The sequence below is a fragment of the Montipora foliosa genome, chromosome 1 (assembly GCF_036669935.1).
Source record: "Montipora foliosa isolate CH-2021 chromosome 1, ASM3666993v2, whole genome shotgun sequence".
In the NCBI taxonomy this organism is placed as follows: Eukaryota; Metazoa; Cnidaria; class Anthozoa; order Scleractinia; family Acroporidae; genus Montipora; species Montipora foliosa.
In genome coordinates this window covers 19,686,070-19,713,965 of record NC_090869.1, presented here as the reverse complement: position 1 = coordinate 19,713,965, position 27,896 = coordinate 19,686,070, and the positions used below count along the sequence as shown (strand labels likewise).

General features: G+C 39.7%; 1 protein-coding gene across 3 annotated transcripts in view; it reads left to right on the top strand.

The window, feature by feature from the left end:
• The first annotated feature begins 599 nt into the window (after window positions 1–599).
• The window catches only part of LOC137992286 (putative leucine-rich repeat-containing protein DDB_G0290503), a 66,410-nt gene continuing 39,113 nt past the window's right edge, over window positions 600–27,896 (top strand). For 2 of the 3 annotated variants that reach the window (XM_068837542.1, XM_068837552.1), the window contains exons 1-27: window positions 600–905; window positions 2,323–2,472; window positions 2,903–2,986; window positions 5,868–5,999; window positions 6,968–7,041; window positions 8,841–8,952; window positions 10,092–10,430; window positions 10,793–11,041; window positions 11,137–11,199; window positions 11,697–11,759; window positions 12,330–12,488; window positions 13,393–13,476; window positions 15,055–15,117; window positions 15,402–15,464; window positions 16,409–16,483; window positions 16,581–16,664; window positions 17,836–17,898; window positions 18,345–18,428; window positions 18,523–18,606; window positions 18,945–19,019; window positions 19,898–19,981; window positions 20,721–20,783; window positions 20,862–20,945; window positions 22,235–22,318; window positions 22,972–23,055; window positions 23,471–23,554; window positions 25,803–25,898. In XM_068837542.1, coding sequence (XP_068693643.1) covers window positions 735–905; window positions 2,323–2,472; window positions 2,903–2,986; window positions 5,868–5,999; window positions 6,968–7,041; window positions 8,841–8,952; window positions 10,092–10,430; window positions 10,793–11,041; window positions 11,137–11,199; window positions 11,697–11,759; window positions 12,330–12,488; window positions 13,393–13,476; window positions 15,055–15,117; window positions 15,402–15,464; window positions 16,409–16,483; window positions 16,581–16,664; window positions 17,836–17,898; window positions 18,345–18,428; window positions 18,523–18,606; window positions 18,945–19,019; window positions 19,898–19,981; window positions 20,721–20,783; window positions 20,862–20,945; window positions 22,235–22,318; window positions 22,972–23,055; window positions 23,471–23,554; window positions 25,803–25,898 — 2,850 coding nt within the window. In that variant the 5' untranslated portion in view covers window positions 600–734. The remainder of the gene's footprint in view (window positions 906–2,322; window positions 2,473–2,902; window positions 2,987–5,867; window positions 6,000–6,967; window positions 7,042–8,840; window positions 8,953–10,091; window positions 10,431–10,792; window positions 11,042–11,136; window positions 11,200–11,696; window positions 11,760–12,329; window positions 12,489–13,392; window positions 13,477–15,054; window positions 15,118–15,401; window positions 15,465–16,408; window positions 16,484–16,580; window positions 16,665–17,835; window positions 17,899–18,344; window positions 18,429–18,522; window positions 18,607–18,944; window positions 19,020–19,897; window positions 19,982–20,720; window positions 20,784–20,861; window positions 20,946–22,234; window positions 22,319–22,971; window positions 23,056–23,470; window positions 23,555–25,802; window positions 25,899–27,896) is intronic. The other variant, XM_068837561.1, reaches the window with a different exon arrangement.

The window sequence follows — 27,896 nt, the reverse complement described above, 5'->3', positions numbered from 1 at the left end:
CTTGGTCAACCTCGTTCCCAGGGTCTTTCTTCTCTGCTCCTTTGCATGTCGTTTCTCCTCAACGACAAAGGAGGTAGAGACGAGAGACCCTGGGAACGAGGTCGGTGGTCCCTGCATAGGAGCCAGAAGGCCCATATCAGACCGGCACCTATCTCCGGTTTCATGAGCATGAAGCGACTAGGAGTATTTCAGCTCCCCCCTGGAAGGGATGCTAGTCTATCGCGTATAAAATGCATCAAATTAATAAGTTTTCCATTTGGGAAAGACGGGAATTTTTCAGTATAAAGGAAGAAACCCTAGATCGCAAAAAAGCGCAGATGTCATTGATTTCAGTTGTTGCCATAACGACGCTGGGCCGCAATCAGCCAGTCTCCATGAATACGTCTCTTGCAATGAAGTACGAAATCACATTGTCCTTGCAAACAAAGGTTGTCTATTTAAAATGTTGTAACGTCACTGTAATGTGTGGGAAGCGTGGGAAGCGATTTTATTCCCGCCATTTTTGGCCCTAATCGAGCATTTAATTTCACTACCTAATTTGGAATAACAACAATTGTTTTGTTGTAACAATCCGTCCAATCAAACTCCAAGAACAAGAGCGTCCTTTCCAAATGGCGTTTCAGATCGATTGATTTTTGGAGGCTGTGACTGTGATGGAGAAAAATAAGTGAAAAGCACATGGCCCTGCAGCCGGACGTGCATCTTTGAAATTCTCGCTGCTGGAAGTCTAGCTGATGACTTCGAGAACGAAAGATCTGGGAGAGAGTTATCTACAGAGCGTAGAACTTACGGAAGAAGGTGATCATGAAGATGACACTTTGTTAGCGGAAGAGTTGCGAGGGATGTATCGTAACAGGCTGAAAGACATGGAAGAGGTGGACGAAAAAAGGGAAGAGGCGCATAGGGTGAGATATGGTCGATAGCTTTTAACTTTACCGCGATCGCGATCGCGATCGCAAAGAAAATTTGTTACTGAACACGGAAAAGGTGCGGCGCCAGCTGAACTGCAAAACTGACGAAAAATTTTTGTGAAAACACTGATTGAATTTTTAGAAATCGCGACTTTTAAAATGCAGTGTCTTTCGTTTGATTTCTCCATTTTTGGGAAAAAAAATCTCCGGCTGTTTCAGGGGTTGATTAATTTGTTTGTGGCTTTTGTTGTGAGTGCGGCCGTTTAGCCGTTTGAGTGAATCTTTGAGCGAGTCAACTGTTAGGCCAGCGGTTCTAAAAGTCGATTATCTCGTGGTTAATTCAATTCTGTTCCATTTTTCAAACACTCTTAGGATATTTCGAGCGTTGGAATTAAAGAAATATTTTAGTTGCTCGGTTTAAAACTGTGGACACGTTAAAACTGTTTTGTTTACATTGTCGGCGTTTTGGTCACCGAGGCATGCAATATTGAAGTAATCACAGCTGAAAGGACGCTTAATTTGATGATGGCCTGCGGTGTAAGTGAGGCTTTGTTACTTTATTGCTTTGATAACATAGTATGTAGTATTGCTGTTCTTATCTGCAGCTAAGTAATTAGTCCAATATAGTGTTTGTCGAAAATCCATTTTCTGCATAATTTCCTGCTAAATTGTCTTGTAGGCATACGTTACACAGTCAAATCAAATAAAACAAAACCAAACTGTAGCATATATGAAGATCCGGTACTTCAATTAATTTAAAGTGCTTGTGATCGAAGAATATTTTTTTAGTTTGATTCACAGCAGTTGTACATTGTCAAGCTTCCAATTAATAGTAAAATATTAGTCTCGTGTGTACTGATAGAATCGTTAATAATTTGGCTCATATACTTTAACATGGACGTGGTTGATGAGTGACATTTAGCTCAACAATAACCTTTATTCTTTTACTGCTACAATGTCACCTTTCCAGCATTTGGGTTATCAAGGTTGATTTGCTGGACAATGAACTTTGTTTATTGGTTTCACAGTTTATTGCTATGGCCTTTTTTTAAATATCTTTTTTCCTTGTTTTGTATCATCTGCTGATATGTAACAGTTTTTTTAGTCAAAGTTACATTTAGTCAGTTGTTAAATTGAGTAAAAAAAGCTTCCTTATTGTTTTCAAACACTTGCAGAGAGATCCTAACAAAATTATCTCTAGTTTCAAAATTAAGTTACATGTAAATTTCTTTCAATGATCAATAGACATCTTGCAATTTAAAAATTTAAGCAAAAATATGCAATCCATAAGCAAGAAGAATCCTTGACAATATTTGAGTGCTATTAACATCCCATCCACAAAGGTGAGATTTCTTTGCAAAATTAACTCCAAAGTTAATGATTTATTCACAATTTTTTGCCCTCATTTCAGCACCAACTTCAGTCGCTTCAGTCCTTTGTTTCTGAGCTTAGTGATCAAAATGAGATCTTGGTTAAGACTGTTGAGGAGCTGGAACGAGAGGCCAACGACAGAGTGGCTTTGGTTGAGGGAAAACTCCAAAAAACAACACAGTCACTCAAGGTAATTAATAAGTTATTTGATGCCCATATTAAAACACAGATCAGCCTTGAGCTGGTTTCTAAAACTGTAGCAACTCTTTGCAGCATTTTAAGGGCTGTTTCTGAATCCATCATATGATAAGAAAAGTTTTCTCGTTTTTGTAAATTTGTTGTCAAGCCCAGAAATACTCAAGCAAAAAGTGTTGGATTTGTCCATCTTTTTTCCTACAAAGAAATGCTTACCACTAGAAACTGGGCTGTGGTTTAAAAACATAAGAGGACGAAACCATTTGAAATAAACTCCCTATTGTCAAGAGAGAATTGATTTGGAAAAGTGAGAAAGATTATTTTACATTTATGATACATAACTATCATGGATTATCATTATATCATGCAGTTCATGTAATAGTTATTATTGTCCTTGCTTGACTCTAATTTCGCATTGGTAACAGGAACACATAGCCCGAGGATCTGAGCTAGAGATTCATGTTGAAAAACTGAGCAGTGAGAAGAAGTATGATGTTGAGGAAATCAAGGTACAGCTCGAACACCTACAGTCTCGGTGTCACAAATGTTGTAACACTGACGGACATTTTTCCCTCCTCCCCTTTCAATGTTGATGTTTATGGGTTCCAGTGCAAGAACTAACCGGTAAACGCAACATTAGAACGGCAAACGCAACATTGAAGGGAGGGAGGAGGAGGGCTGCGTTATCAATAGCTTGGATGCAAGTTACGTGCTGTTCAAGAGAGGTGTTACAACTATTTATGACTGAGGTTGTAGCCTGCAGAGCAGGTGTTTTCGAGAGGCAGGCACAGTATGCTTTCTCAAGGTCCAACATTCGTAATGCCGGCCTCCATTTTGAAAGCACGCAGCCGGTAGAGGATTAGGATGAGGGGCGGGTGAAAGGGCAGAGAGGGGAGAAAAAAACGCCTGCCAGTAATGCCTGGCAAACGCCTCTTAATTAGTTGCGCTTGATTACATTTCCATAAATACAGAAAGAGCCAATAAAAACAGCGTTCATTTTTTTCTGGAAAATATTACAAATTTACTTCCAACAAAAATATCAACATGCATGTGGATATTCAGAAATCTGCGAGTGCAAAGATACACTGTATGTCGGAAATAAGTGATAGCAACTGATGGTGATTCACGGAACGCAACGGTGCCGCTTTTCTTGGCTTTCTTTGTTGTTGACCTGTTAAAGAGACTCGTTATTAAAATTTGACAAACAAGAAACATGAAGAACCTTTCGCTTGTGCAAAACTCCTTAAGAGTTTGGCCAGCATATGGTTCTCAAATGATTAAACAAAGTAAAAATACAAACAAAACTTTGACCGATCCATGACTCAACAGTACTAGTGTGAGATTCGTCAACAATAAAAGCAGTGAGATTTTGGTGCAAAGGAGTGTTGCTGTTTTCCAGCCGATCGAGGAATGACTTTTCCAGAATTTCTTCAGCAGAAGAAAAGATCAGTTGATATTTGCCACTCTCTAGACCTTCTAAACTGGTGTCCGAAAGCTATGTAGCAGTTAAACCCATCAAATCAGCTTTGAATATCTGATCTTGCACAATACTTTTAAGTGGAAAAACTATCACACATGCTGGTTTGTTCGGCATGGTACATGTATTCTTCACTCAACTGGGAGATAAGACTCTTTCCAAAGCTGTTTGGAAGAACTGCCAGTAAATCTTTTCTCAAAAGCAGGGTAAATAAATTATGGCTTCTTTTTGTTCCCATCGCAATTCAAGCCGTATTCCCAGACCAGAGAGATCTAAAATAGCTTCATCGAGGGCCAAGTCCAAACTTCGGAACTCTGCCATGTTCTCATTTGCTTTGCAATTCTGCCACAAAAGAACTGGAAGGAAATTATGCTTTGATTGACAGGAGGTGATGACCGCACCAATCAGAACCCCAGTAAAAAATTTGAGCGGGTTCTCCAAACAAACACTCGACAGTTACAGGGTGAAGTGTGTGCAGGCGGGTCTGTCCTCCTCTCACTGAGTGTGATTTTTTTGACTCGCATCAGGCCTTTGTTAGTCTTGCTATCCTAGATGTTGGCGGATATTCTTACCTATTAAGCAAAATACAGGCTACTGTAAGACAAGGCTGTTGCCTAACAGGAGCCCGGTAGCCTGGGGCTCCCATAGAATAGCTCTGGGCGCCTTATTTTTCACAGCAACACCTTTCACTTCATATGTTGGGCTCCTAAGTTCTCATGAGTGTTTAGCTCTGAGGGTCCCTTTAAAATTTTCTTAGGCAGCAGCCTTGTAAGACTTTGCTTTTATACAGTGTACGTGTACCATACTGTACGATTAGTAGGATTGACTTGCCTTTTACAAGTATCTGGACTCCAATCTTTGAACTAAATGTTTTGCTACCAAAATTGTTTTTTGTTACCGTAACAGTTGGCAAATCATTTAAAACAAAAATATGACCAAAAAAGCAGATCAAAATCTGTCAATCCCAACAAGCTGTGGTCCTGGAATTTATCCACTCTGCTGCCATGATGGACAGAAAACAAAACCTCTAATTGGAATTTAAACTTCAGTCTTCAAGTTGATGGAGGGCACCATAAGCTCTTCATGGCAATTTTGCATGAAAATGTGAGGCCATGATTCCATTCCATTCAGCTTGTAAGCTCACATACAGTCATTAATTTTGTATTGGTTTGTTGGAGTGAATCAAATCACATGGGAAAGCACTCCACAAAGTCAACAGGTCTTGTCGTAGAATGTATGATCTGCTAAAAGTAGAGGATCTCTTCTACATTTCATCTATAGCCTGCTCTTCATATATATACCGGTAGATTTCTTTCATTCAGAATAATTAGGATCTTTTAAATTGGCCGGTAATGTATAGCATGCACTCTATGTGAGAGACTGTCACACTGTACAATAATGGAGAACTTTAGCAACGCATAAGTTTATGGCAAAGGACAACCATTGGACTGAAATGTGGATTTTGCCAAAAATGCGAATGGAAGATGCTTGTTTGATATTAGCTCATAAATGTCTTGCGTGAACTACACTAGTACTGTAGCTCCAGATGTCAAGCAACTTCTCAAAGAAGCGAGAGACGTTAGGATGAGAGGGTCTTCTTGCTTTTATGTCAACCAGCAACCTGCTGTTTCAAGTAAATGCAAAGCTAAATCTCTCTATGGTCTCTTACTTTTAGTACAATGTAACTATACGACCCAGCTGAATCTAAACTGAAAATAAAAATGCTACAATCTTAAACTTCTATGAATGAGTTCTCTCATCAGTTTTTAATGAAGAAAATTAATCAGAACTAGAGTAATGGACAAAAAGTTCATTATTTGAGAGATCCAGGATTATAAAACTGTATGGATTTTGTTGTCTTACATGTACATCAACAATATCCTGGGTTTTGTGTTTGATTATTTGAACAACAGGCTTTGAAAGAAGAGTTGAACATGACCGTCCAACAGCTGGCCCATCTTGAAACTCGTCAGGAAGATCTGGAGTATGATGTTGATAATCTGGTAAATCTGATTGGGAATGCAAGAGCTACAGGAAAATGGGAGGTATAAAATAGTGTCATTTGACTCCTCAATCTGCATGTGTGAGTTGTTCATGATACAGTAACTGTGAATGGCATGCCTGATTCTTGATGCCATAACTTGTGTTTTGATGCTCTGATTTGTGAAGGTGTGGTTCCCTTTCTTGGATTCTCTCAGAGAAGATACTAGGAATTTTTATAGCAGGGGCCAGCCAGCCTTAAACATTTGTCAACCATGTAGTGGTGTCTGCTTATATAGGGCTGATTTTAGATGGTACGATTTTTGTCACATGTGACAAGCTTATGACAGGCCTACAACACAAATTGTTTCGTGTAAGTCAAACCTACAACTCGCTTATGGTTGTTCTGTATGTCAGAAAAAATGTTGTAAAAATTTTAAAACATTTTTTTAAAATGCTGCGACAATCCTAAGTCATGTCATATGCAACTTGCACAAAAATCATACTGTGTAAATCGGCCCTCAGAGAGGTTACTGCAGATTGACTATAAATAATATTAGTCTGCCTTTAAAGATACAGTATATGGATTGCATACAGTATCTATCCTAAGGTGCCTCATAAGGAAAGAAGATACTGTAAATATTAATGTAGGTTTTGTAGCCAACTTGCTTTATTGAGAAAATTGCCTGTGTTTATATGATAACATCTGAAGGAGCATAACTATAAAAAATAGATTCAAATAAACTCAATGACAAAATTATTGTAGGTGTAAAGGTGCTGGTCTTAAGTGTTCCAAGCCTTTCTTCCTGCATTCCCCTTTCTGCAACTCGATAAAACTGATGTTAGCTAGGTTAAAAAGTTTTGACCTGTCTTTAGAATGCCTCTTCACTGTATCATTAAGGGTCAAGATACTGGCGATGCAGCACTGCATTTAAGAGTATACTGGCATAAATTTTAACTTGTTTGCTTAGTTATAGTATAGCAATGTAATTATGTAGTTTAGTGTGTTCCCTAACCAATTCTGGTGTTTCAGTTGGCAGGCCTAGATCTAAGGACTGTATCACTTGATGCGATCTTGAGAGCACATGCTTCAGCCTCAAAGGATTTGTAAGATTTCTTTTCTGTGTACATCAAGTTATATTTTCTTTGTACTAGTTATTAACCAAGAGTTAAGGAGAGCAGGAATGGCAGAGTGGTGACAGAATGCTATATGTCAGGCTTGTCACGAAAATATGCAGTGAAATAAATACATTTATTCCTTTACAATTAAAATAATACCAGTAAGAATGATACAGCCTAATAATATTTCAAGTACCGGTATCATTTAGGTTATTTAGCCAAGTACATGTACAAGCGCTACAGTAATTGGGGAGACCAAAAATCAACTTAGAGTGGTTTTCAAATGAATGTCATAAAACCAAAACCAAAGTAATTACTTTGGCCAATCAAAAAGGACGGAGACAATCTAGTAAACCAATCAAAACTCGAAGTAATTACACGTAGCCAGCACAAAGCATGCGAACATGTGCACGCGTGAGCCACGATTGGTTTTGGTTTCACTTCTGATTGGTTGAAAAAGTGGCACGAGAACTTTGAACCAATCACTGAGTGAAGTAATCATAAACCAAAGTAATTCACTAATTACTTTCGACACTCAATTGAAAACCACTCTAATGCTGCGATCAAACCAATTCAAATGAAATGTTGCTTTTTGATATGAGGGGAAACCCAAGCACCTGGAGAATAACTGCTTCGAGCAAAGAAAGAGCATGCCCCATTTTGGGCCATGTGTGTGTATCATACAGTACTCTTAGTAGGTTTGCTTTAGTTTGTGTTGTGCAAAGGAAGCTGGTACAGTTGTGAGGTCAAGTTTATCTTGTCTTAAAGGGGCTAGGTCACGCTGTTTTAGGTAATTTTGTTTAAAATTGTTAGTTATCAGCTCTAAACGTCAAATTGGCAGAGCAAGAGTCTTTCATTTGCAAAATCACGGCCACATAACAATTGAGAATGATTTTCCAGCTGTTTAAATGACATTTTGATATAAACTGATATAAATTTGAAAAACGGTGGGCCAACGTTTTTCAAATTTACCCAAATGCAATCCACTTCAATCCTCCCCAGTTTTGTCCATCCTTGTCCCTTCTTAGCTTTCCTGTGTTTTGTTTGAGTTCTTCTATAGTTTTGAGCCGTTATTTTGTTATTTCAGTTAATTCTATGACCATTTGATCAATGCCAAAATTGCCTAAAATTGTGTGACTAGCCCCTTTAATTAAAGTAAACTAAAACCTTGCCAAAGCTGGATAGATAGAGACTCGGTTTAGTGGCTGTACATTTGTAAAGTGGCCTTTAGACAGCCAAAACTAATAATAGTAATGACTCAAGCATTTATGAAACCAACCATAAGAACACTGGGAATTTTGGAGACATCAGGTCAAATCAAAGTAAAGCAGATAAAAGGAAATGATGGTTTTCGTTGAGAGAGAGGGGAAACCGTGTCCCTTTTAATAGACCTCTTTACAGTTGTGTGCTTGCATGTAGTTACCTGGTCTTTTAATGAAAGTGAGACTGATGTTGACCTTGTTATGATACAGACCTCCCTCCTTTTCCTTGACCTATGTTAAATGATGTTGTTGTCATGCTAATTAGTAAGAATTTACGTGTACGTATAAAAAGCAGTGAGTTTTCTATCAAAACAAGGTAAACTCCAGCCTCACTTTCATTCATAGGCCAGGTAACTAAGCACACAACTGTAAAATGGACTATTTAAGAGCAGATTAGAGAGCTGAGCCTACCCACATATGACGCCGTGTGCGGGAATCATTCCGAACACACATTGGTGGAAGGGGAGTACTCTTGCTACTGCTGGAACGCTGCTTCTTAATATCCTTTTCGCATTGCTTATACAGGAGAGAGGGAGAGAAAAGGTTATCAGACCACATTGCAGAACTGAAGAAGCAACTTGCTGCCAGAGATCAAATGATTCAAAGGTTACAAAAAGATCTTGAAGGAAAACAGCAGGTATTAGGCGCTGCCATTTCCCCAGGGGGCTTCCTCTTCTGCCTCCTCCTCCTAACAGCACTTGGCATAAGATATATTTTATACCCTGACTTGCAGTGTCTTATCTACTGGATGAGGCTATCCAACTTTGAACTACGGGACCATGGTCGGGGCATGGCTCCAGTTGTTAAAAAAGGCCGGTAATAAGTATTCCCAGAAGTGTCCGCGTTTCCAAAAAAGTGTTCTTTTGGGAAACCAGTGATCTGGGTTCTTGCTCAATAAACGGAGCGCTCCTCTTGCATAACCCCGCCAAGAAAGAATGCCTGATCATGCTGTAAGCGAAACGGAATGCAGCTAAAATATTTGATTCCAACAAAACACGACTTTGGATACAGATACATGTAGTGATGTACCGATAACGGAAAAGCGTCGTTTGTCAAGACTGTTTCATGGTGTCTTACATAATGTGTTCGTCAGGGTTGTGGTCAGTAAATGGCCGAACAAATAAACAATAGACCTTTTTCGATATATTAAAATTCAGCTTGATAGTGAGGCAGTGAGGACAAAGACATAGGAAAGTGGATGATATGTAAATATTTTTCACATTCATTCCAATGTGTTTCTATTGTTTTTGTCCTCACTGCCTCACCATCAAGCTGAATAAATGGCCTATTCAAACTTCAACATTTCCATCAAATACAAGTAAGCATTTAATACAGATTTAAAACACCTCGTGCTCGGACAAAACTCAGTGCGCATGCGCCACACAGTTACACAGGACAACCAATATCTTCGGAACTTAATGTTCCTTTACTATTTTCCCATGCCCATAATGCAATACGTTTTGGGGGGGGGGGTTCTTTACATAAAAACAATACAAGTTTATTACTCTTGGGACTGTATCATGCTTCAGTGAACTGGATATCCATCGTTTTAATGCAAGTAACCCCCCAAAATCAACTGTGTTAAGGGATTTGCGAAAATAGCGAATCCAATTTTTTGCTGGAAAGTTCATACAATCTTTCCTTGCCAAATTATTTGGAATACTAGCGAAATGATTTCAATAACCGGAAGTTTTACCTAACGTTTTCATAACCGTCGTTGTCGTCCTTGCTTAAGTTCTCTACTTCCTGTGCAAGTTCCGTGACCCTTTTTTGTAGGTTCACCACCAACTTGTCGACACGAATGCCCACGACAACGAGAAAATAGGATCTTTTGCCGGCGACGCCAAGTCATTTGATACCTATACTGAAGAGTGTTCAGGAAGCATAACCCAGAAAGACTTGCTGATTAGGAAGCTAAAGAACGACTTGGGGCATGCGCGAAAACAGCAGCAAGACACAGCACGGGAATTAAGGGAATGTGAGCTGTCCATTGCGCGACTTCAGGGTCAGATAGGCAAACTGCAAGATGAACAGACGCTAAAACGATCTGACGTTGCCGCAAAAGATCACAATTTGAGGGCCATGGAGAAACAGCACATGGATAACAAAGTTAAGGTTGGTACCTTTAGATTTAAAATGAACAGCTCTGACTAAGAGTTCTGACGAAATAGGGAATGTAGCCAAGAGGTTAGTTTGCAGAATTTGCATGCAAATTCCCCAGATTCAAATCCCTCTGTGATCCCATCAACTTGATTTGTCAGTTTGTGTTGCGGTAGTTCAATCGAGTATTTTCTTGCGTTTGCATTTGTGCATGTGTAAACCTGCCTCGACTAAGCACTTAAGCAATTTTGCCTTATTTAAGACGCCCAATGCGATTCCTCGGCGGCTTTTTTGGCTTTTTGAGATAGCGAAGAGGCGTTTTCAGACTGTGGCTCCCATTGAATTCCCAGCTCTCTCACACATTGATATCTTTTAAGCTTGCAAGACTCCAAGAAGAAAACCGTGATCTTAAGAGCAAAGTTAACACTCTGACAGAGTCAAATGGCGCGGGCATCCCGCTGGACTTATCCCGAGAGTTTGAGCAGAGAGTCAAGAGGTTAGAAGCTGAATTAGAAGTGTCAGAAGACCAACGGCGAAAAGCAGCACAGGAAGTGGTGAAATTACAGAGTCAACTGAGCGAAAGCCAGCATGCGGCAATGGGGCACAAAGAAGTGTTAGTAAGCGAGGTAGGCCGTCGGTTGTTAACAACCCTTTATACCGTTGGGTAGCATTCCTCCACACCATTCTAAAGGGCGTTGGACATCTTGTTATTTTTTTGTAGTTGACCTCAAAAGATACCGAGCTGGATAATATGAAGGACAGGTATAACACTGCTCTCAAGGAGGTAAGCCTTTATTTCCTTGGTACCTAAATATTCGTAACAGTGCCTTTTATTTCACATATGCACTTATTTGCAAGCACGTTGACTTTTATAAGCATTACAAAGTGTCCCGTTGCCTTTTTCCTCAACTTCAATATCACTGAGTTGAGTAAAAACAAGTATCCACTGTCTCTAAACTGAAGTTTACGTCTTTTATCTGGTCGCGGTTAACGGATTAAGCGAAGACTGAGAGGCTTCGCTTAGTCGAGACCGGAAGTGGCGTCAACCTTTTCGCGTGCATAGAATCTGAATTAGAATCCCTTAACTTGTAAAGATAACGTTGAAGATTCACCATGGTGTAGGTAAATTTGGTCCTTAATTCTTGTTTTTTTGCTTGAACAACACAACTACTACAATGTGAGTGTACGGCCTAGAAAATTATGTACATCACCTGGCGCGATAGTCGGCTACTGCCTTTTCCTGTGGTGTTGGCTCAAACCACCAATACAATTGCCTTTCAGCTTCAACAATACGAAAAGGAAATTCACCAGCTAAGATCAGATAATTCTAATTGCGGCCATGAGGTAAATTTAAGGTTTAGTTACCATAATATAGAAGCTTAAATCTTTACAACTTAATCCCTATTTCCACACTGCATTGGCCTGCAAAGTGTCCTTGTGATATTTTCAGGGAGTTGTTGCTCAAAGTTTAAAGCCTTGTCCTTGTTTCTAAACTCAGCATTTGTCTGCATGTAATGGTAATCAATCGTGTCCGAATTTCAGGAGTCCGGTTAACGTTTCAATGCCTTGAAATAGGTTTTCCGTGATTTTCGTTGAAAAATTGCAAAAGCCTTTACTTACTTTTACAGAGAGGGCAAACGTTCCTCCAAAAATGAGTCGCGAAATGAGTAGAAACTCGTATTCCCTAAGCAAAAGTTTCACAACAAGTATGCATACTTATTAGCTGGACATCAGTGTGGTCATAACGAAAGAAAGTCCTTAAATTTGCCAAAGTTAGCTCAAGTCCGTTAAATTCCATGAAAAGACCGTAAAATCTTAGCCTGGAATGAATTTTTTGAAGTGAATACTTTAAAAAAATGCTTTCAGTTAGTGAACGATTATTTTACATTTTTGTTTCTTTGTATCAAATTCAAGCTGGAGAAAAATAAATTCTATATCCAGCAGTTGGAAGCAGACGTGATAAAGTGTCGCGAGCAGATGGCACGGTCTGAAGAGGAATTTAGATCGGCACAAAGAGAGTTGAAGCAATTGCACATGGAATCGGACGATGAAAGAGATGCACTCGTAAACGAGGTGCGAGAATTAAATAAGAAAATAAAAGGCGCATTGAGATAACTAGATAAGAACGTTTTTTATATGTGCTCCTTAAAAGTATAACCAAGATATTTGCTTGGCCAAAAAAATCCGAAAAAGGTAATCGTAACTCAAAGTAAGAAAATGCAGCTTGTCCGAAAGAAGGGATTCAGATACACTGCTTCTTCGTAGGAGCAAAGGTGGCACAGTTGGTTAGTGCGCGGCCTTGGTGCGAGAGGTCCCGAGTTCGATTCCCGGATTTCACATCCTTGTTTCGACTTCTTTCCTTTCAGCGTAACCTAAGTAGCTTTAAATACCCTTAAAACGGAGCACTGATGGAAAGTGGGGGGTAAAATGAGCGCACCGTCGGCTTCCTGGGAGAGTACTCTGTAGAGAGTAAAGGAACTTCCGACGTTAAATAAGGTGTACCTTCTTTTTTGGAAGAACCTTTGAGGCTGAAATTTAACCCATGCTTAGAGTCAGCTAAGAACGTCGTTTTTTTGCCCTCATTGTTGCTTTTTGAATAGGTTGTGCCACATCCTCATTGATTAGCGCGTAGTAAACTTTAGAACAGCTTAAAGAACGTTTTTAGGCTCTAATCACCCCCCCCCCCCCCACCCCCCCCCCCCCCCCCCGCAAAAGAGAAACGAGAATCAGTCGTTTTCAGCTCAATAATGACACTTTGTTTAACAAAAGAAGAATTGACCGTGTGCAGAAGAATCAGAGGCGTGTTGTTGGCCTGGCAAACTTTTCAAAACTACTTAAGAATCATCAGGTGAATCTTGAATCTTGAACTTTTAACCGTTTCTCCGTGTCAGCCCATCGAAGGCCAGGTTATCTTGTCAGCGTAGTCTAAAATAAACCTTTTTCTTTTTTCTCAAGTTTGTAAATTGTTGTCCTTCAGGTTGCGGAACGTCATGATGTTATTTTGAAGTTGAAAACTGAAATATCGTCTCTGGGCGATAAACACAGAGATGCAGTTGCACAGGTAGACATTTGCCTGGTGTTAGATGTTTAACGGAAAGAAATCACTGTACGCTAAATTAAATGGTGGTCCTTGTCACTACCAATGCGATAGCCCACGACTATACAAAATTTAACTTTAACCTCACAGCCTTGTCGTAATGTCTACATTTTGATTGATTGAACGAGAGCTGTAGAGCAAATGCGATGACGTCACGGCCTGCGTATCAGATACGTTCAGAAATGCTCGTTGATCTAATTAGATGCACGACGCTTTTGGTAAGCATCGCGATGTGTTCCCTTGCTGTTCTCCCCGACTTCAATATCACTCGAGTGTCGGCATTCAGACAATAGGCCATTTCCGAGTTCATGGCTGCCTTGTCTTAAAAGCGAGTCGAAGTGCGAAGTTTTTGTGATGGTAGTTTGTTCTACTTTACATACGAAAGAAAACTAATTATCATAAGAACAAATTCGCACTTATACTCACTTTAAGGACGAGGCAGACATGAACTCGGAAATGGCCTATTAACGTCACACAATGTTAACTGAGTATACCGGTAGGCCACTTTCAACAATACCATAATACTCTTTGTTTCTCCTTGGGACCATTGTGTAAGCCCTAAGAGAAACTGGAAACTATGCTCATGCAAAATTTTTCGCCTCTCTTTCAAAGCGAGGCCCAAAATATAATAAAATATATTTAAATATACTTAATATTCTTTAATATATAAATAAATGTAGTTTTTTCATTCCCATGTAATGCAACACAAAAGAATATGTATGTGGTCGCTTAAGTTGTGGAAAATCTGAATTGTGGGATTTATCCGTACGAAAATCCTAAAACAAGGAAGTTTAGTCCACATGAATTCATCAACCCATCTATTTCTAGCACCACTTTCTAAGCACTTCATACTCTCAACACTTGGGTAGTTAAACATTGCTCTCATTGTTAATATGTCATTTTCTTTCGAGATATTGATATCTCTGTTTAAATTTGAAATGGTCGATCGATCATCTGTGATATCTACATAATTTTGCTTCGGTTATCCAAAAAGTTAGCGTCCCTTCTCAGTGTACACTTTGGCGAGGTTCTCATAGGCGATAGAAGTTTCGAAGGCAACGTTTCGTGTCTACGTTTCAAGGAGCCTTTAGGTTATATTTTTGAAGGGGAGAGCAACAAAAGGTTCGGCAGTATCTTTTGTGTTATTTGCATTCACGGTGAGCTGTTTTAAACTTTGTGGCTTTTTCGTTTGAAAAGTTCAATTCAAAATTTAAACCAACTTGTCGTTGGTAAATATCTCGATAAAACTGTCTGGATTCGCCTTACTTAGATATCAGCCAGTTAATTGTGGCGGTAAAGAGATAATTATTCTTCAATGGATTGAAAGGGATTTTTGTAAACTTTATCACGGTATTGCATTGTTGAGGTTGCGTGATTTAGAGGATGGCACTGATTTACAGAAACAGATGTTTTAAAAGAGTTTTTCGCATTTCCATGGCTTGGTTGCAACGTAAATCAGAGAATCTTTTCTCATTTTCCTTTTTAAGTAAGCAATCTATTGTTGGCCTAGCGAGGTAATTTTGACTTTGTCATCTTTTACAGCTCACCCATCGCAATAGTGTGATGCAGAAACTTCGAAATGAGAATAAGGAAATGAGTGATACGGTAAGAATTTTTAGAGAATTTTGCTTTCAAATTGCAAGACTTGAAGTGCTTTTTAGGGACAAACCGATTTGTTTTAGCATTTATTTCTTCTTCTATTTTCCATTATTTTCAATTATACCGTTAGGAGCGAAGAATACCTGCTGGCCATAGATACACAGCGGTTATGTAAACTCCTCGTTGTAAATTTTACTTTGTGGGTTTTACGGGTGTCTTTGTTTTATTTTTCGTTTTTGTGTGACGTTACTCTCTCGAATTCTTCTTGTTGGTTGGTGGTACCTTTGCAGATTGAAGAATCAAGCCGCAAGGAAGCAGAACTCGAAAGCAAACTGAACATCGCCAACAAGCGGGTTTGTGATTGACAACCTACACGTAATCGGTCACCACTTGTTTGCATGGCTCGAAATGACCTTGGATACCTACTGGCAATTAAATGACCGAATATTTCCATCCTTGAGGAATTAGCGTAACGTTGAAAAGAGTATGCCATTGTCCCACTGGATATTAATATGTTCAAAAGTCGATAATAGGTCGTGTAGGTTCAAGTGATATGAAAATAGCCTGCATGGCAGGCGTATTTTAACGAGCTATTTTAGTCGCCACATCGGATTGGCAAGATCAAGGAGGGCATGGAGCGAGTAACCCTGGTAGGGAGATTGAAAAACTTGTGACCTCACTAGCGCACTTTTTGTACTCGTTCCATGCTTTCCTCGATCTTGCAATTCCAATATGGCGACCAAAACAATCGATCGGAATATATCAGTTAAATATTGTAGCACTCACTCGAGCTAAAATACGGAATAATATGAAAATGGCAGTTTGAGATGTAGAGAAACTTAAACCGACCAATGGGCGTTTTTGGAAAATACCACAGGCACAATATTCAAGTGTGCACTTTAGCATCCCCTTATCTATCTTGTGTAACGAGGGAATTTTCTATCTGGCTCGTGCATTCGAGCATTGGCGTATTAATCTCGATTGGCATGTAAAAAAGTCAAAATGGAGTTAACTTACAACAATAGCTAAATGACGTATCTATCAAAGAAAAAATATTATTGTCACCGTGGTTAAAAACTTTTAATTTACTCAAGCAAACCATCTGATTTGCTTTTCCCATTCGGGTTTCTTCACGTGATGTTTAAATTGAATCGTTTTCTTTCCATACAGGGTCCCACAAACTTCAGTCTGTAAATTGAGTGTATTAAATGGTTCTTAAATTGTACCAGAGTTTTCACCTTTCATAATTGGCTACGGCAGAACGTTGTTGTTGAAGTTTTGATCTTGTTATCTTTAGCTCACTGACTTGGAAGGTCGCTTGGAGCGCAATCAGATGAGCAGCTTGGAAAAGTCGGACCATTTCGGGAAAATGGTAGGGCCGAAAAATCCATTGGTAACTTTCTCTTAACCTTCTCGTGTTTAGATCAGCTGCCAATGTAGTAATAACCCCTACTTTTGTCCCATCTCAGGTTGACGACAAAGATGCTGAAATAAGAGAACTGAGGTCGTCGATTGCAAACTTGAAAGATCAGAACGAACAAGCGCAAGCCAAGGTGCGAGCTCTGATATTTTGCAACATCCTTTTTAGCTTGGGCACGTAAGAAAAGAGCGAAGCACAGTGCCTCACGAGAAAGAAATCGTGATGTCGTGATGGAAATACCAAATTTATCTGTCTCAAAACCGAATGGCTTAACAACTGACCACGCAACACGGGAGAGACAAGCATTGAGCTTACTTGAACCACGCGAGGCATTTGCTCCCGCGTGTTCGTGGGCATCACACTCCACCTCCATAGAATCAGTCGCTACAGGTCGTTTCTTTACACGCGTCGGTAAAACGACCTGCGGGAGGGCCTTATGACTAAGACAGGCCTACTTAAGGACGGTGCCTACAAATTAAAGATATTTTTCCCCGGTGTGTGATTATGCAGGAACTGTAGATCTTAACAAGTGTTATTGAAATCCAAAAAGAAAATTGGGAGTAACCACGCATTTTTCAAAGATAATTCATGAATAATATTTGTAAAAAGCTTTAAAATACAAAGCAATGTATGGCGTTCTTCAAGTTCTCAAATTGAAGCTTAATTATCTCTGAAAAATGCATGGTTACCCCCAATTTTCTTTTCGGAAACCAAGAGTACTTACTAAGATCTACTTTCTCCGGATAGTTTTAAACCGCGCAAAGATATCCCTGTATTAGTAGGCATCACCGATAGGAAATCTGAGTGTCTCGAGATGCGCAGAACGTATGCGCAATAACAGTAGTAGGCACCGTCCTTAATATCGCGACAGCTTTGACCACGCTTTGCCTGGTTGTTGCGCTCAACTGCTGAGCAGTACCCGAGTCACCATCCTAATCGTCGTGCATCGGCATAGGAACTCCATTCACTACATTTATTGTACATGTAATGCTTATTATCACTTTTTTGTAAAATAGACCAATTTGGCTGATTCAATATTGTACCAAATCTTTTGGGAAGAAAACGTTTTGTTCCAAGTATTTCCAGATCATTTAAATGTGAATGCTTCATTGTCATGCAAATTCAACACACGAAGAATCTTAACTCCGAGAGATTTGAATTGGGTACAACATTGAGTTAGCCGAATTGATCTATTCTATCATCCATTTGTACTGGAGGAAAGCATGCGCTTTCACTATCCGAATCATTTCTTCTAAACGCTACTTCTCGTCTTTAAATCGTCCTTTTCGTGTTTTTAACTTAAGGTTTCGCACCGGGAAGAAGCTTTGCAGAGGCTCCAAGCTCAGCAGAAAGATTTTGTTGATGAAGTAAGATAAGAATAGGCCTTTTTCGAGATATTAAAATTCAGCTTGAAAGAGAGGTTAAGAGGACAAAGACAAAGGAAAGTGGATGATATACAAATATTTTTCACATTCATTCCAACTCGTGTTTCTATTGTTTTTGTCCTCGCTGCCTTAATATCAAGTTGAATATTTCATATTTCGAAAATGGCCTATTACTGTAGTAACTACAAAAAGTTGAGAAAACTTGTTACTGAAAGGTTTGGAGTGTTGAGTCGTGGTCTGTGGTTAGACAGTGAAACAATAGATGATACATCAGAAACAATGCACCCAGCCCAAAAACAAGGTACGGATCATACAGACTGTCAATGAAAATAGCGGTCTGCAATAGCTACAAGATTACCCCTCGGTATGCGGTAACGAGGGCAACGTTTCCTGTTAAATTTCATGCTAATGTGTTTTCCGTCTTTCAGGTGGCTCGACGCGAAAAAGCAATTCAAAAGCTCGAGCTGGAACTGCTCACAGCTCAAGAAAATCACCGCAGAGCACTCGATGATGTATGTAACGTTTTCGATTTTCATGTTCCATTTAGAGTGAAATAAATTGTTTTTAAGGTTGAACTTCACGCATTGTGCGACTTTTCGCTTTTAGATTTCGAGACGTGACGACACGATCCAGCAGTTAGAAGGCGATTTGGAGAACAGTAGAAAGCAGTTGAAGGATACCATTGAAGAGGTAAGTCGCCAAAAAGGCGCAAATTGTTTAAACGTGTTTTGCTCTTTAAAGGTGGAAGATAACCGCACTTATTGACGGCAACTGGAACAAGGTCAGCACAGCGTGTAATGTACCTCAGAGGTGACTGAAACGTGTCTTCCAGCATTCAAAAAACCCTACCGGAGTGCGGCAATATTGGCGTTACAGCTGCCATATTGGAAGAAGATATGATTGCTCTAAGTTTCATTTGAACTCCTTCCTCAGTTTTAATCGTCTAAAAAAAACGCTTTTTCGGCCTCGTGAGCTGAGACTCGAGAAAAATTGCTAAAAATTCTCACTGACTTCGTTTTCTTTTGCAGAAAGGAAGACTGGAAGCTAAAATTCAAGCTTACAAAATCTCCACTCAGAGCGAACAGGATGTGCTTGCCGAAGAGGTTTGTAAATTAATAAATTTACTGATAGTGCATCTTTCGATTGTATGTAACGATTTCAGTCGTCGCCTTACATTTCTGCGCTTGGTCATTGTTTATTAATCTCGCTCCTTGTTCAAAGGCAAAAACAGTAGCGTATTTTGCTAATGTTAAGTTTTAAGTGATTCCTTTGAAGGGGCAAACGGGCAAAACTGTCATTTAAAATAAGCTGCCGAACTGGCCGTTAGCTCCAACAAAGGACTGGAGCTACTCAGGAATGGCTGAGAACTAAGCATACGCAAAATAGGCTATGAAGAAGATGTTGGATGTTTTTACCCCATTAAATAAAGAAAAAGAGGTATTTTATCGATAATGACTCAATAAGAAATGATCTTAAAAAAAATCGAGTTCTTTTTCGGAAACTAAACTAGGCTCGGGTGGCGAATTTCCCAGGTCCCACAATATTCCTATAGCTCATTGGTTGTAAGATCATAGCGCCGAATTCTGGTTAGGAGCACTAGGGTTTTTTCAGATTATTATCGAGTCATTAGCGATAAATACATTTTTTTATGTAAGTACGACTTGCTCACGCCCCTATTTTCCGCGCTTAGCACCACTTCCTTTACCATGCATCCGCCTTGCGTTACCATGCATCCGCCTTGCGTTACCATGAATCCGCCTTGCGTTACCATGCATCCGCCTTGCGTTACCATGAGTCCGCCTTGCGTTACCATGCATCCGCCTTGCGCTGTAATTGGCAAATTTGATCGTCTGCTTCTTCTTTGATTGGCCAAAGAAATCGTTTATTTTTAAAACCGTGTTACGTGCCTTTTTTGTTTTGAATGAGATTTGTCGCCTTTTATGGCTCCTCCTCATTTGATGTTTCTTTCTTTGTCTTCCAGGTGGCCAAACGGGAGGAAGCTATCCACAAACTAAAGATCGAGAAGTTAGCTCTTCAAGAGCAACAGCAGAAAGCTGAGGAAAATGTATGAGTTCTGACAATCAACTCCAAATTGATCTCTATACTACGGAAATTAAAAGAATCATCTAGATCATTCTGTAACGGGACCACAATGACTTCTAATTTAGCAACCGCAGCAACAAACGGGAGAGGTGTATAGACGACATCTCACCTTTTTTAGACAGGGACAACAGAAATTAATAGCTGTTTCGAAACAGGGATGTTGTCAGTCTCATGACAACTGCTGGCTTCAAGAGCTCTCTAATATTCGGTTTAAGCGTGTCATCTCTGCAGGCCAGTGCAATAGACCCATAACACTCTATGTCCAAACAAGAGATTTTGCACGGCTAACCTCTCGTTCAGTGTTAGGCTAGACGTGCAAAGACAATGCAAAGACAAAGCATTTATTCCCCACGGGCTCCAAAATGGTCGTCGAGTGATAAAGGTGAATGCTGATGACATGTACACATTGATTATGAAAGAGTTGAAAATGTCCTAGATTCAATGCTCCATGATACATGGAACAACGTGAGAAATTACTTATCGGCGTAAACTTATTCAAAAGCCATTTTCGGCGATAATTTTTACAGAGAAAGCGTTTTTTCCTCCATAAGTGTCTGAGCGACTGTGATCTAATCGGGAGATCGTGAGTTTGACATTTTACATTGAACGACGATAGGGGACTAACTTGAATGTGTTAACTTAAAATGGCCGCCACTTGAAATTAGAGTGTATAAAGATGACACGTCTCTTTCTCTTTTAAGGTGCATGAACATGAGCGATCGATAGAGCGACTTAGGCAGCAGTATGAGGATTGTCTCCAAGATGTAAGAATGAAGTTACTATTTCTTTAAATTGTTTCATCAAAATCAATATTCAACGCACTTTCTTTAATTTTCTCGCAGATGCAGCAGAGGAATTCTGCTGTGGTTGACATGGAAGCCAAACTGACTGAAATGAAGTCCAAGTCTGACGAATACACCGACAAGGTATCCGTGCTCATTTGTAACGTCTAAAGGGATAATTCTCAGTTGATCAGCCTCCAGGTTGCTTGATAGCTCAATTGATAAAACAAGTGCGGCACAATAGCACCGTCATGGGTCCGAACGTCGTTCAAGCGTCTGAGAGCGCGTTTTGAAGGCGTTTGAAAAAGACGCTTTAAATCGTGTTTGCAAGCGTCTGAGCGCGCGTTTTTAAGGCGTTTGTTAAAGCCTTTGAAAAAGACGCTTTAAAGCGTGTTTTCAAGCGTCTGAGAGCGCGTTTTGAAGGTGTTTGAAAAAGGGGGGTGGCACTTAACTTCGGAAAGACAAGGGTTGCTAAGGAAGCTTTTTAGTCAAGAGCCCTACAAAAAGCTTGCTTGGGGTAGTTCTTTGAAGATTCTTTTTTCAATGGCAATGTGACATCACTTCAATCAGAAGGCCAATGCGCAACTAGTCCCAGTTTTCTGCCGTGCATGTCAGTGAAAATTATGTAAAAACTCTTTGGAAACGAACGGAAGAAGCGGCTTTTTCACCGGATGGGAACCGTCCCATCATTCTTCGTGAACTGTAGTGCTCATGGAATTTCTATTTGTACAAAAAAGGGGACGGATATTTTGAAAAGTGTATCAAAGGAGGACCTTATGGCGTCATAATTTTCTTGAGAAAGTATTTTAAAATTCTTAATACAGATTTTGTGTTAGAATGTTCTCATACTGTTGCATTCAAAACTTGTGAAAAACATAGTCAACTCGCTCAGTTTTCAGGCATTTTCTGTTTTGGTCACGTGATTTACCAAATATGGTTGTGAGTCGAACCAGACAAAGGAATGTTAAATAGAACACACTTGGCAAAAAAGGATAACTGTAGAGTTAAAGAGAAATGACTATTTGAAGGGGTCCATAGCAACGGTTTGGTCGTTAAGAGCCACCCCCATGAGGTTGCTCAACCGCTAACTGCGATGATTTTGCAATTTACATTTTATTCTATTCCTCAGTTGAAATATATGAAACTTCATGTTATTCTTAAAAAAAAAGCACTTCTTACACCTCGTGCAGGATAAATTTGAACTCACAAATGACCAGCTCACATTTGGTGGAGCAAGGGCAGCACAATCACAGGGTTCGAAGCGTTCATCCCTTCTCAGCTTCAACTGCTTCAGCTTCAGTTGCCCATCTAACTGCGATTATTTGTCAAACTTTTATTTCACACCTGGTATACATTTGTCCGCCTTTTTGTTTCGTTTCGTTTTCCCCGCTGATCAATTCGTATGTGACTCGGCTTTTGTCTCTCTTTTATAGATGGACCATTATGAAGACAGCATCCGGGAGCTTAACTTGAAAATGGCGTCTCTTCAAAGTGAACGGGATCAAAAAGCACACGAGGTAGAACTCGGTCCAATTTCTAACTCTATAACATCATTCTCTCTCTTTCAGGTCGTAGACTTCCAAGCGTCATACGAACTGAGTAGATAATGTCTTTGTCGCGCATTAAACATCCCCCATAATTTAAACCGAGCAAATAAGCAAGAAGTGAAACGTGGCTTTCGGTTTCACTTGTTCTTTTGCTTTGGGGCCATGTAGGCCTCGTTGCTAACCTAACAAAGACACGTTTGAGATGCCGTGTTTGAGTGGGAAGTTTGAGATACCCAACGACGGCAAGGAGTACGTAAGCAAGCAGTACTATTTGTTAAAGGAAGAACGATGGTCGTCAGGGAAGGAATTTCACAAGGTTTCATCTACATCATAAGTGCCCACCGTTCTTTCTAAAATAACAAGAACAACCGTGACTGAAAACTGAATCGCTCGTTTTCGATCTTTCTGATCCAGTTATTGAATAACTCGCCCATAATGTACCACACGAAGGTGATGGAATGAATGATCGGGAGATATTTACGATATCGCAAAGCTACATTTGAAGTGACGTTTTCGTTGATGTTGACCGATGGCTTCAACTCCCTTTTATCAGACATACAGGTCAAATATAGTACTTTCATGTTGCATTCTGAACTTCGATTGAATTATGTTTTTTTGTGTAGGCTGATATCAAAGAAGACACGATTCAACACTTGGCGGCAGAGATGGATGACTTACAGGACCAGCACAGGGATGTTTTAGCTAAGGTGAGTTTTTAATTCCTTAAAAAAAAAAAAATTCTTTCACTGGCCTCTTGTCCCAGACGGCCATAATTTAAGGGCGCGTTCGATTGACCGTATTCCGGAATAGGAATACATGGAATAGAAGTTAGAAATCCTTCGTTTTTGCGGAGATTCATATTAATATTGTCAAACATCTGCTAAAATTCCATTTTAAACATAGCTTTATTATCTGTGTTTCTGCAAAACGCCACACATGGTGTTTTAAATCATCACTCCACGTATTCTTATTCCGGAATAGGGTCAATCGAACGCGCCTTAAAATTCCTTTCAGTTTTCGTTCCTCTCTTCCACGAATACTATCATCTTATTTGAGTTAAGACATTTTTACTGAGGCACAGTTAATTGATATTGACCTGTTTGTGCGCTTCTTTCTTCTTAGTTATCCAAAAGAGATGAAATTCTCGATCGCTTGAAATCAGAAACGTCTTATCTGAAAGATCAACAGCGGGACAAGGAACGAGAGGTATTGTATATCCTATTTTCTATACCAGTTTTCGTTTGAGTTGGAATGAAGTATGGGATTTTGGTGTAGATGATGATGAAAAAGAAGAGTACTTTATTCAGCGAGGGACACGTATTTACACCTTGTTGCATTCTCCAGTACCGCTGACTGTCCGATTTGTTTAATCACTAGTATGGTTACCATGACCATCACAATTTTCGAGAAAACAAATACATTCCTTTTTCACTGTCTAATGTTACAAATCCGTCCATTTTTGAAAATCCCCAGTTTGGTAGGGTAAGTGGTTATTGCTATGGTTCTGTGATTGGCAGATTAAGCTGAGTGCACTAAATGTGATTGGCTGATGAAACTGTCCGATTACAACCTTACAGAATAATTAGTGAAAAATAAAGCAGTTAATGCAGCAATCAAATTGAGAAAACTGTCATGGTTATGAATAAACATGTTAGCGAGTATCGTGGAAACCGGAACCAAAGTAATTACTTACAATAATCCATTATACTAACAAAAAAAAAGCCTATTTGAAGTGCGGGTAATGGACCGCGAAACATAGAAGTGATCCCAATCACTTCTATCGTTCGTCTATAACTCGCACTTCATCTGCACATTTCATTCGTGCATCGGTCCTTTCACCGGAACAGATGAGCCTAACAAATTGACCTGCTCCCAACCAAGTGACTTCATAGCTCAGTTGGTAGGGCATTGCACCGGCATCGGAGATGTCATACGTGTACCTTTGAATCCCGTGGAAGCCGCCTGAGTTTTTCAGGTGTCTATAAGAAAAAAATTACTTAAATTGCCCAGCCAAGTGCGAGGATCTTAAGCCATTTTACTATCTGCAACCGACGTTTAACGAGTGGAAACGTTGGGCGGCATGAATTGTCGGTTTGTTCAGGTGGTATGCGAACACTCCCGAATGCGATTATTTGATGGGAATAGCGAGTTGCAGTTGCACTATTATAAGAATCGTTTGGAGGGGACACGCAGTCCTGGCTTTCGTTCGACGTTTTGTACCACATTTTCAGACTTGAATGTTTGGATTTTTACAGTAACGCGCAACAAAAAAGCTTTATCATTTTGTTAAATTTGTGGAATTTGTTAAATTTTCTTTCAGTGGGTGAAAGTCACAGCCAGTTGTGCCATTGCTTTCAATTGACAGAGATTGTATCTCTAGATTTTTGCAACCTGTCACGAAACGCAGTATAATTCAAAGCCAAAGTGACAAATGCGAAATTTCTCTTTCTATTCAATTGCAAACCTCTTCGTGAGTAAAGTTGTAGGTGGCCTGGAGTGGGTCATTTGCAACCGATCTCAAGGGACACAGATGACCTTGGCTAAACGATTTTTCTTCTTCGGTAAACGAGTGATACATACTATCGTGACGATATCTCGTTATGAAACAATGTTGGTTTGTTCAGAACCAGCTAAAAACGTGACGTCAGAGCTTCGGCAGTCCATTGTTTTTGTCCACCATCATGGCGGCGTTGATGCAACGTGAAAACGAGGTCACATACGTACCCCATGCATTCACTTCAAATGTTACCCAGATTGATAGATACAATATTGATTGGTCCAGGTGATTGTCTTCTTCGTCCATTTTGAATGGCCGAAGTAAGTGGTCTTAAATAGACTATTGTCATCAACTATTGGAGGGTAATGTGAGGTGCTATTTTCTACCCATGTAAACCATGTGAGCGTTTAACTTAGCTCCACTAATGGAACTGGGCCAACACAAAGACAGAGGAAAACTCGAACCAGGGTGAGAATTGCCCTGGTCAGAGTTTTTTTTTTCTCTTTTTGTGGGCCCAATTCCAGTTGAAGGGCTAACGCTCACATGGTTTACAAGGGTAGAAAATAGCACTTCACGTTACCCTCCAATAGTTAATTCTGTTTAAATGTAAGTGCTACACGGCCAACGTTTGCAAAAACGTAACCCTAACCATTCATTGATTATCTACGCGACCTGTGAAATAAATGTGCGAGAATGTTCATTCTGAATTCAGAGATACAGATCTCCAGCTCACCACTAATTGCTTTGGTTTTACTATTTGTCGGCAAGTGATTGGTCTAAAAAATCTCGTTTCCCTACCAATCAAAAGCAAACAACCTCTCTTTCAAACCAGTTGTAACTTGTTTTGCATTCATTTTCTCCTGCTCCGGATTGGTTAACTTGATTATCTTGCTCTATTTTGATTGATCGAAGTAGGCTGTCTACTCATTTATTCGTTGTCTTTTTTTTCTGCGCCAGATCTCTCAGCAGTTGGACGTCATCAATCGACTTGAGCGAGACCTCAATGAGAGCAGCAGAGCGCTGGAGGACTTGCGAGAAACGGCAGCCGAAGATGTGAGTGCAGATGGGGAGAAAGTCTTCTTAAACAACAACTCTTACTTCCAGGATTAGAAGTTTAGTCATCCTTACACTTACACGCAGCACTCACTCGCTTGGGCCTCCTTTGTGATAGCAAAAACATTTTCAGGCGAATATTTGCCTTCTCCATGCAATGCACATTCCGGCATACGTGAAACGTGACATTTCTATGTAGATGCAGGCTTCACCTCATAAACACGGTTTCCTATTTATGTTTAATATAATAATAAGTCATCAATGTTTTCTTATGCCAAAGTTTGGTATGTTTTATTTATTTTTGACCATTGCCCTAGTCAACAAAGGGTTCTTTTATACCATTGTCCTTTTATCAATAGGCCAGTTTCGTATTCTAACGGTTGGACTGGATCTAGCATGAAATGGAGGCTAATGCGGGCAAATTAATTTACATTTGAAAAGATTTGCTCGCATTAGCCTCCATTTCATGCTAGATCCAGTCCAGCCGTGAGAATTCGAAAATGCCGGGTCTATTATTATTGACTGTCTGTATATACCCAGACTGACTTTTTTAAAGATGATTTAAAATTTTTGATTCAAAGTTTGAGCAACTTCAAACTTGAAAAGTAGTTTTAGGAAAGTCACAATATTTGCACATTCAAGACCATACTTCTTTCACCTACAGCAAATGATTATTTGATTCAGTTTATATACATCACATTTCCTATATTTTAAACGATGAAAGCTATTTTGATCTTAGTATTGTAAAGTTATCTTAATAGAGTAACATGTGATCACTTGTGATTTATTTTCACTGAAAAGCAAAATTATCGAGCAAATGAACGAATATTGTAAACGAATAAGATTTTTTATAGATTTTTAATTCATGGCTGGCCATATAGATATCTTATTAAGTTCTGACATGAAGCCAAAGAAATTAATAGACAAATTAATGAAGTATATTTTTTATCGATGACATGAATAAATATGATTTTAGCAGAAGGTCGCTTTGTGGTTGTTGTCTGTGGAATGACAACATTCTAGACCATTTCTTCTGCTCGAGTTAAATTCACGGTGGATATTTTTCATTAGCTTTTGCTGAAAGATATGGTCTTGAATGTTGCCATGGCGTAGAATTGGCATTTTTCACTCTAAGAACACAAAGTCCGTTTAAATAACGAACTAGGGTATCATGGGATCTGTGAAATGCGTCTGCTCTGAACACACACATGAGGCATAACAGGTGGTGTAAGAAGCTCTCTTAAGGTGACCGTCTTTTGGTAATTTTGCAACTTCTGACATTTTGAAGTCGAAGCCAAGGATTTTGTTGTTTAGTCTTTTGTTTTCGTTTTCCGTGGCAAAGCGATCGCATGAAACCTCACGAGGGCTTCTACATCGCTGAACATTATGCGTCCAGACGAACTGTGTAAGAAAGCACTTCTTCAAAACCTGACGCATAACCCGTCTTGTGCCCATCTTTATACTAAACAAATTTAACAGACGCATAAAAAAAATGTCCCAAGCTTGTCATAGCCGGTCGATTTATGCGTCTTGAACAGTTGGTGCCAATTACGTCAGACCCTAGTTGTTGGAAGGGTGGATTGCGATATGCGCTGCGGAAGTCACTACGCAGGAAAAATCCAGTTGGCTCTGACATTTCATGTCCCTGGGTTCGTTGTGATTTACCAGTTGGAGAGAGCTACTCACCTTTTGATAAACCGAGACCAGGCAGATGAAATAACATTTTTACACCGTGTTGTTCTGTGGGTGGATACCTTTCTTCACTGGGTTAGTCACTAATTCATAGATAACTCCATTTGTTTTGGTCGCGCTGATCCGGTGGACTGGGCCATAGGCGGAACAAAAAACAAGCAATTTCTTCGCCTGAACGGCTTATGGGTCTCTAGGTGAAATAAATTCCCGTGCAATGTGCACTGTAATGTCCACTGCTTTCGTTTTAATGACAAACACTCGCCGTTTGGTCGCCCAAGTATGATGTACTCAGTCAAAGGATTTAGG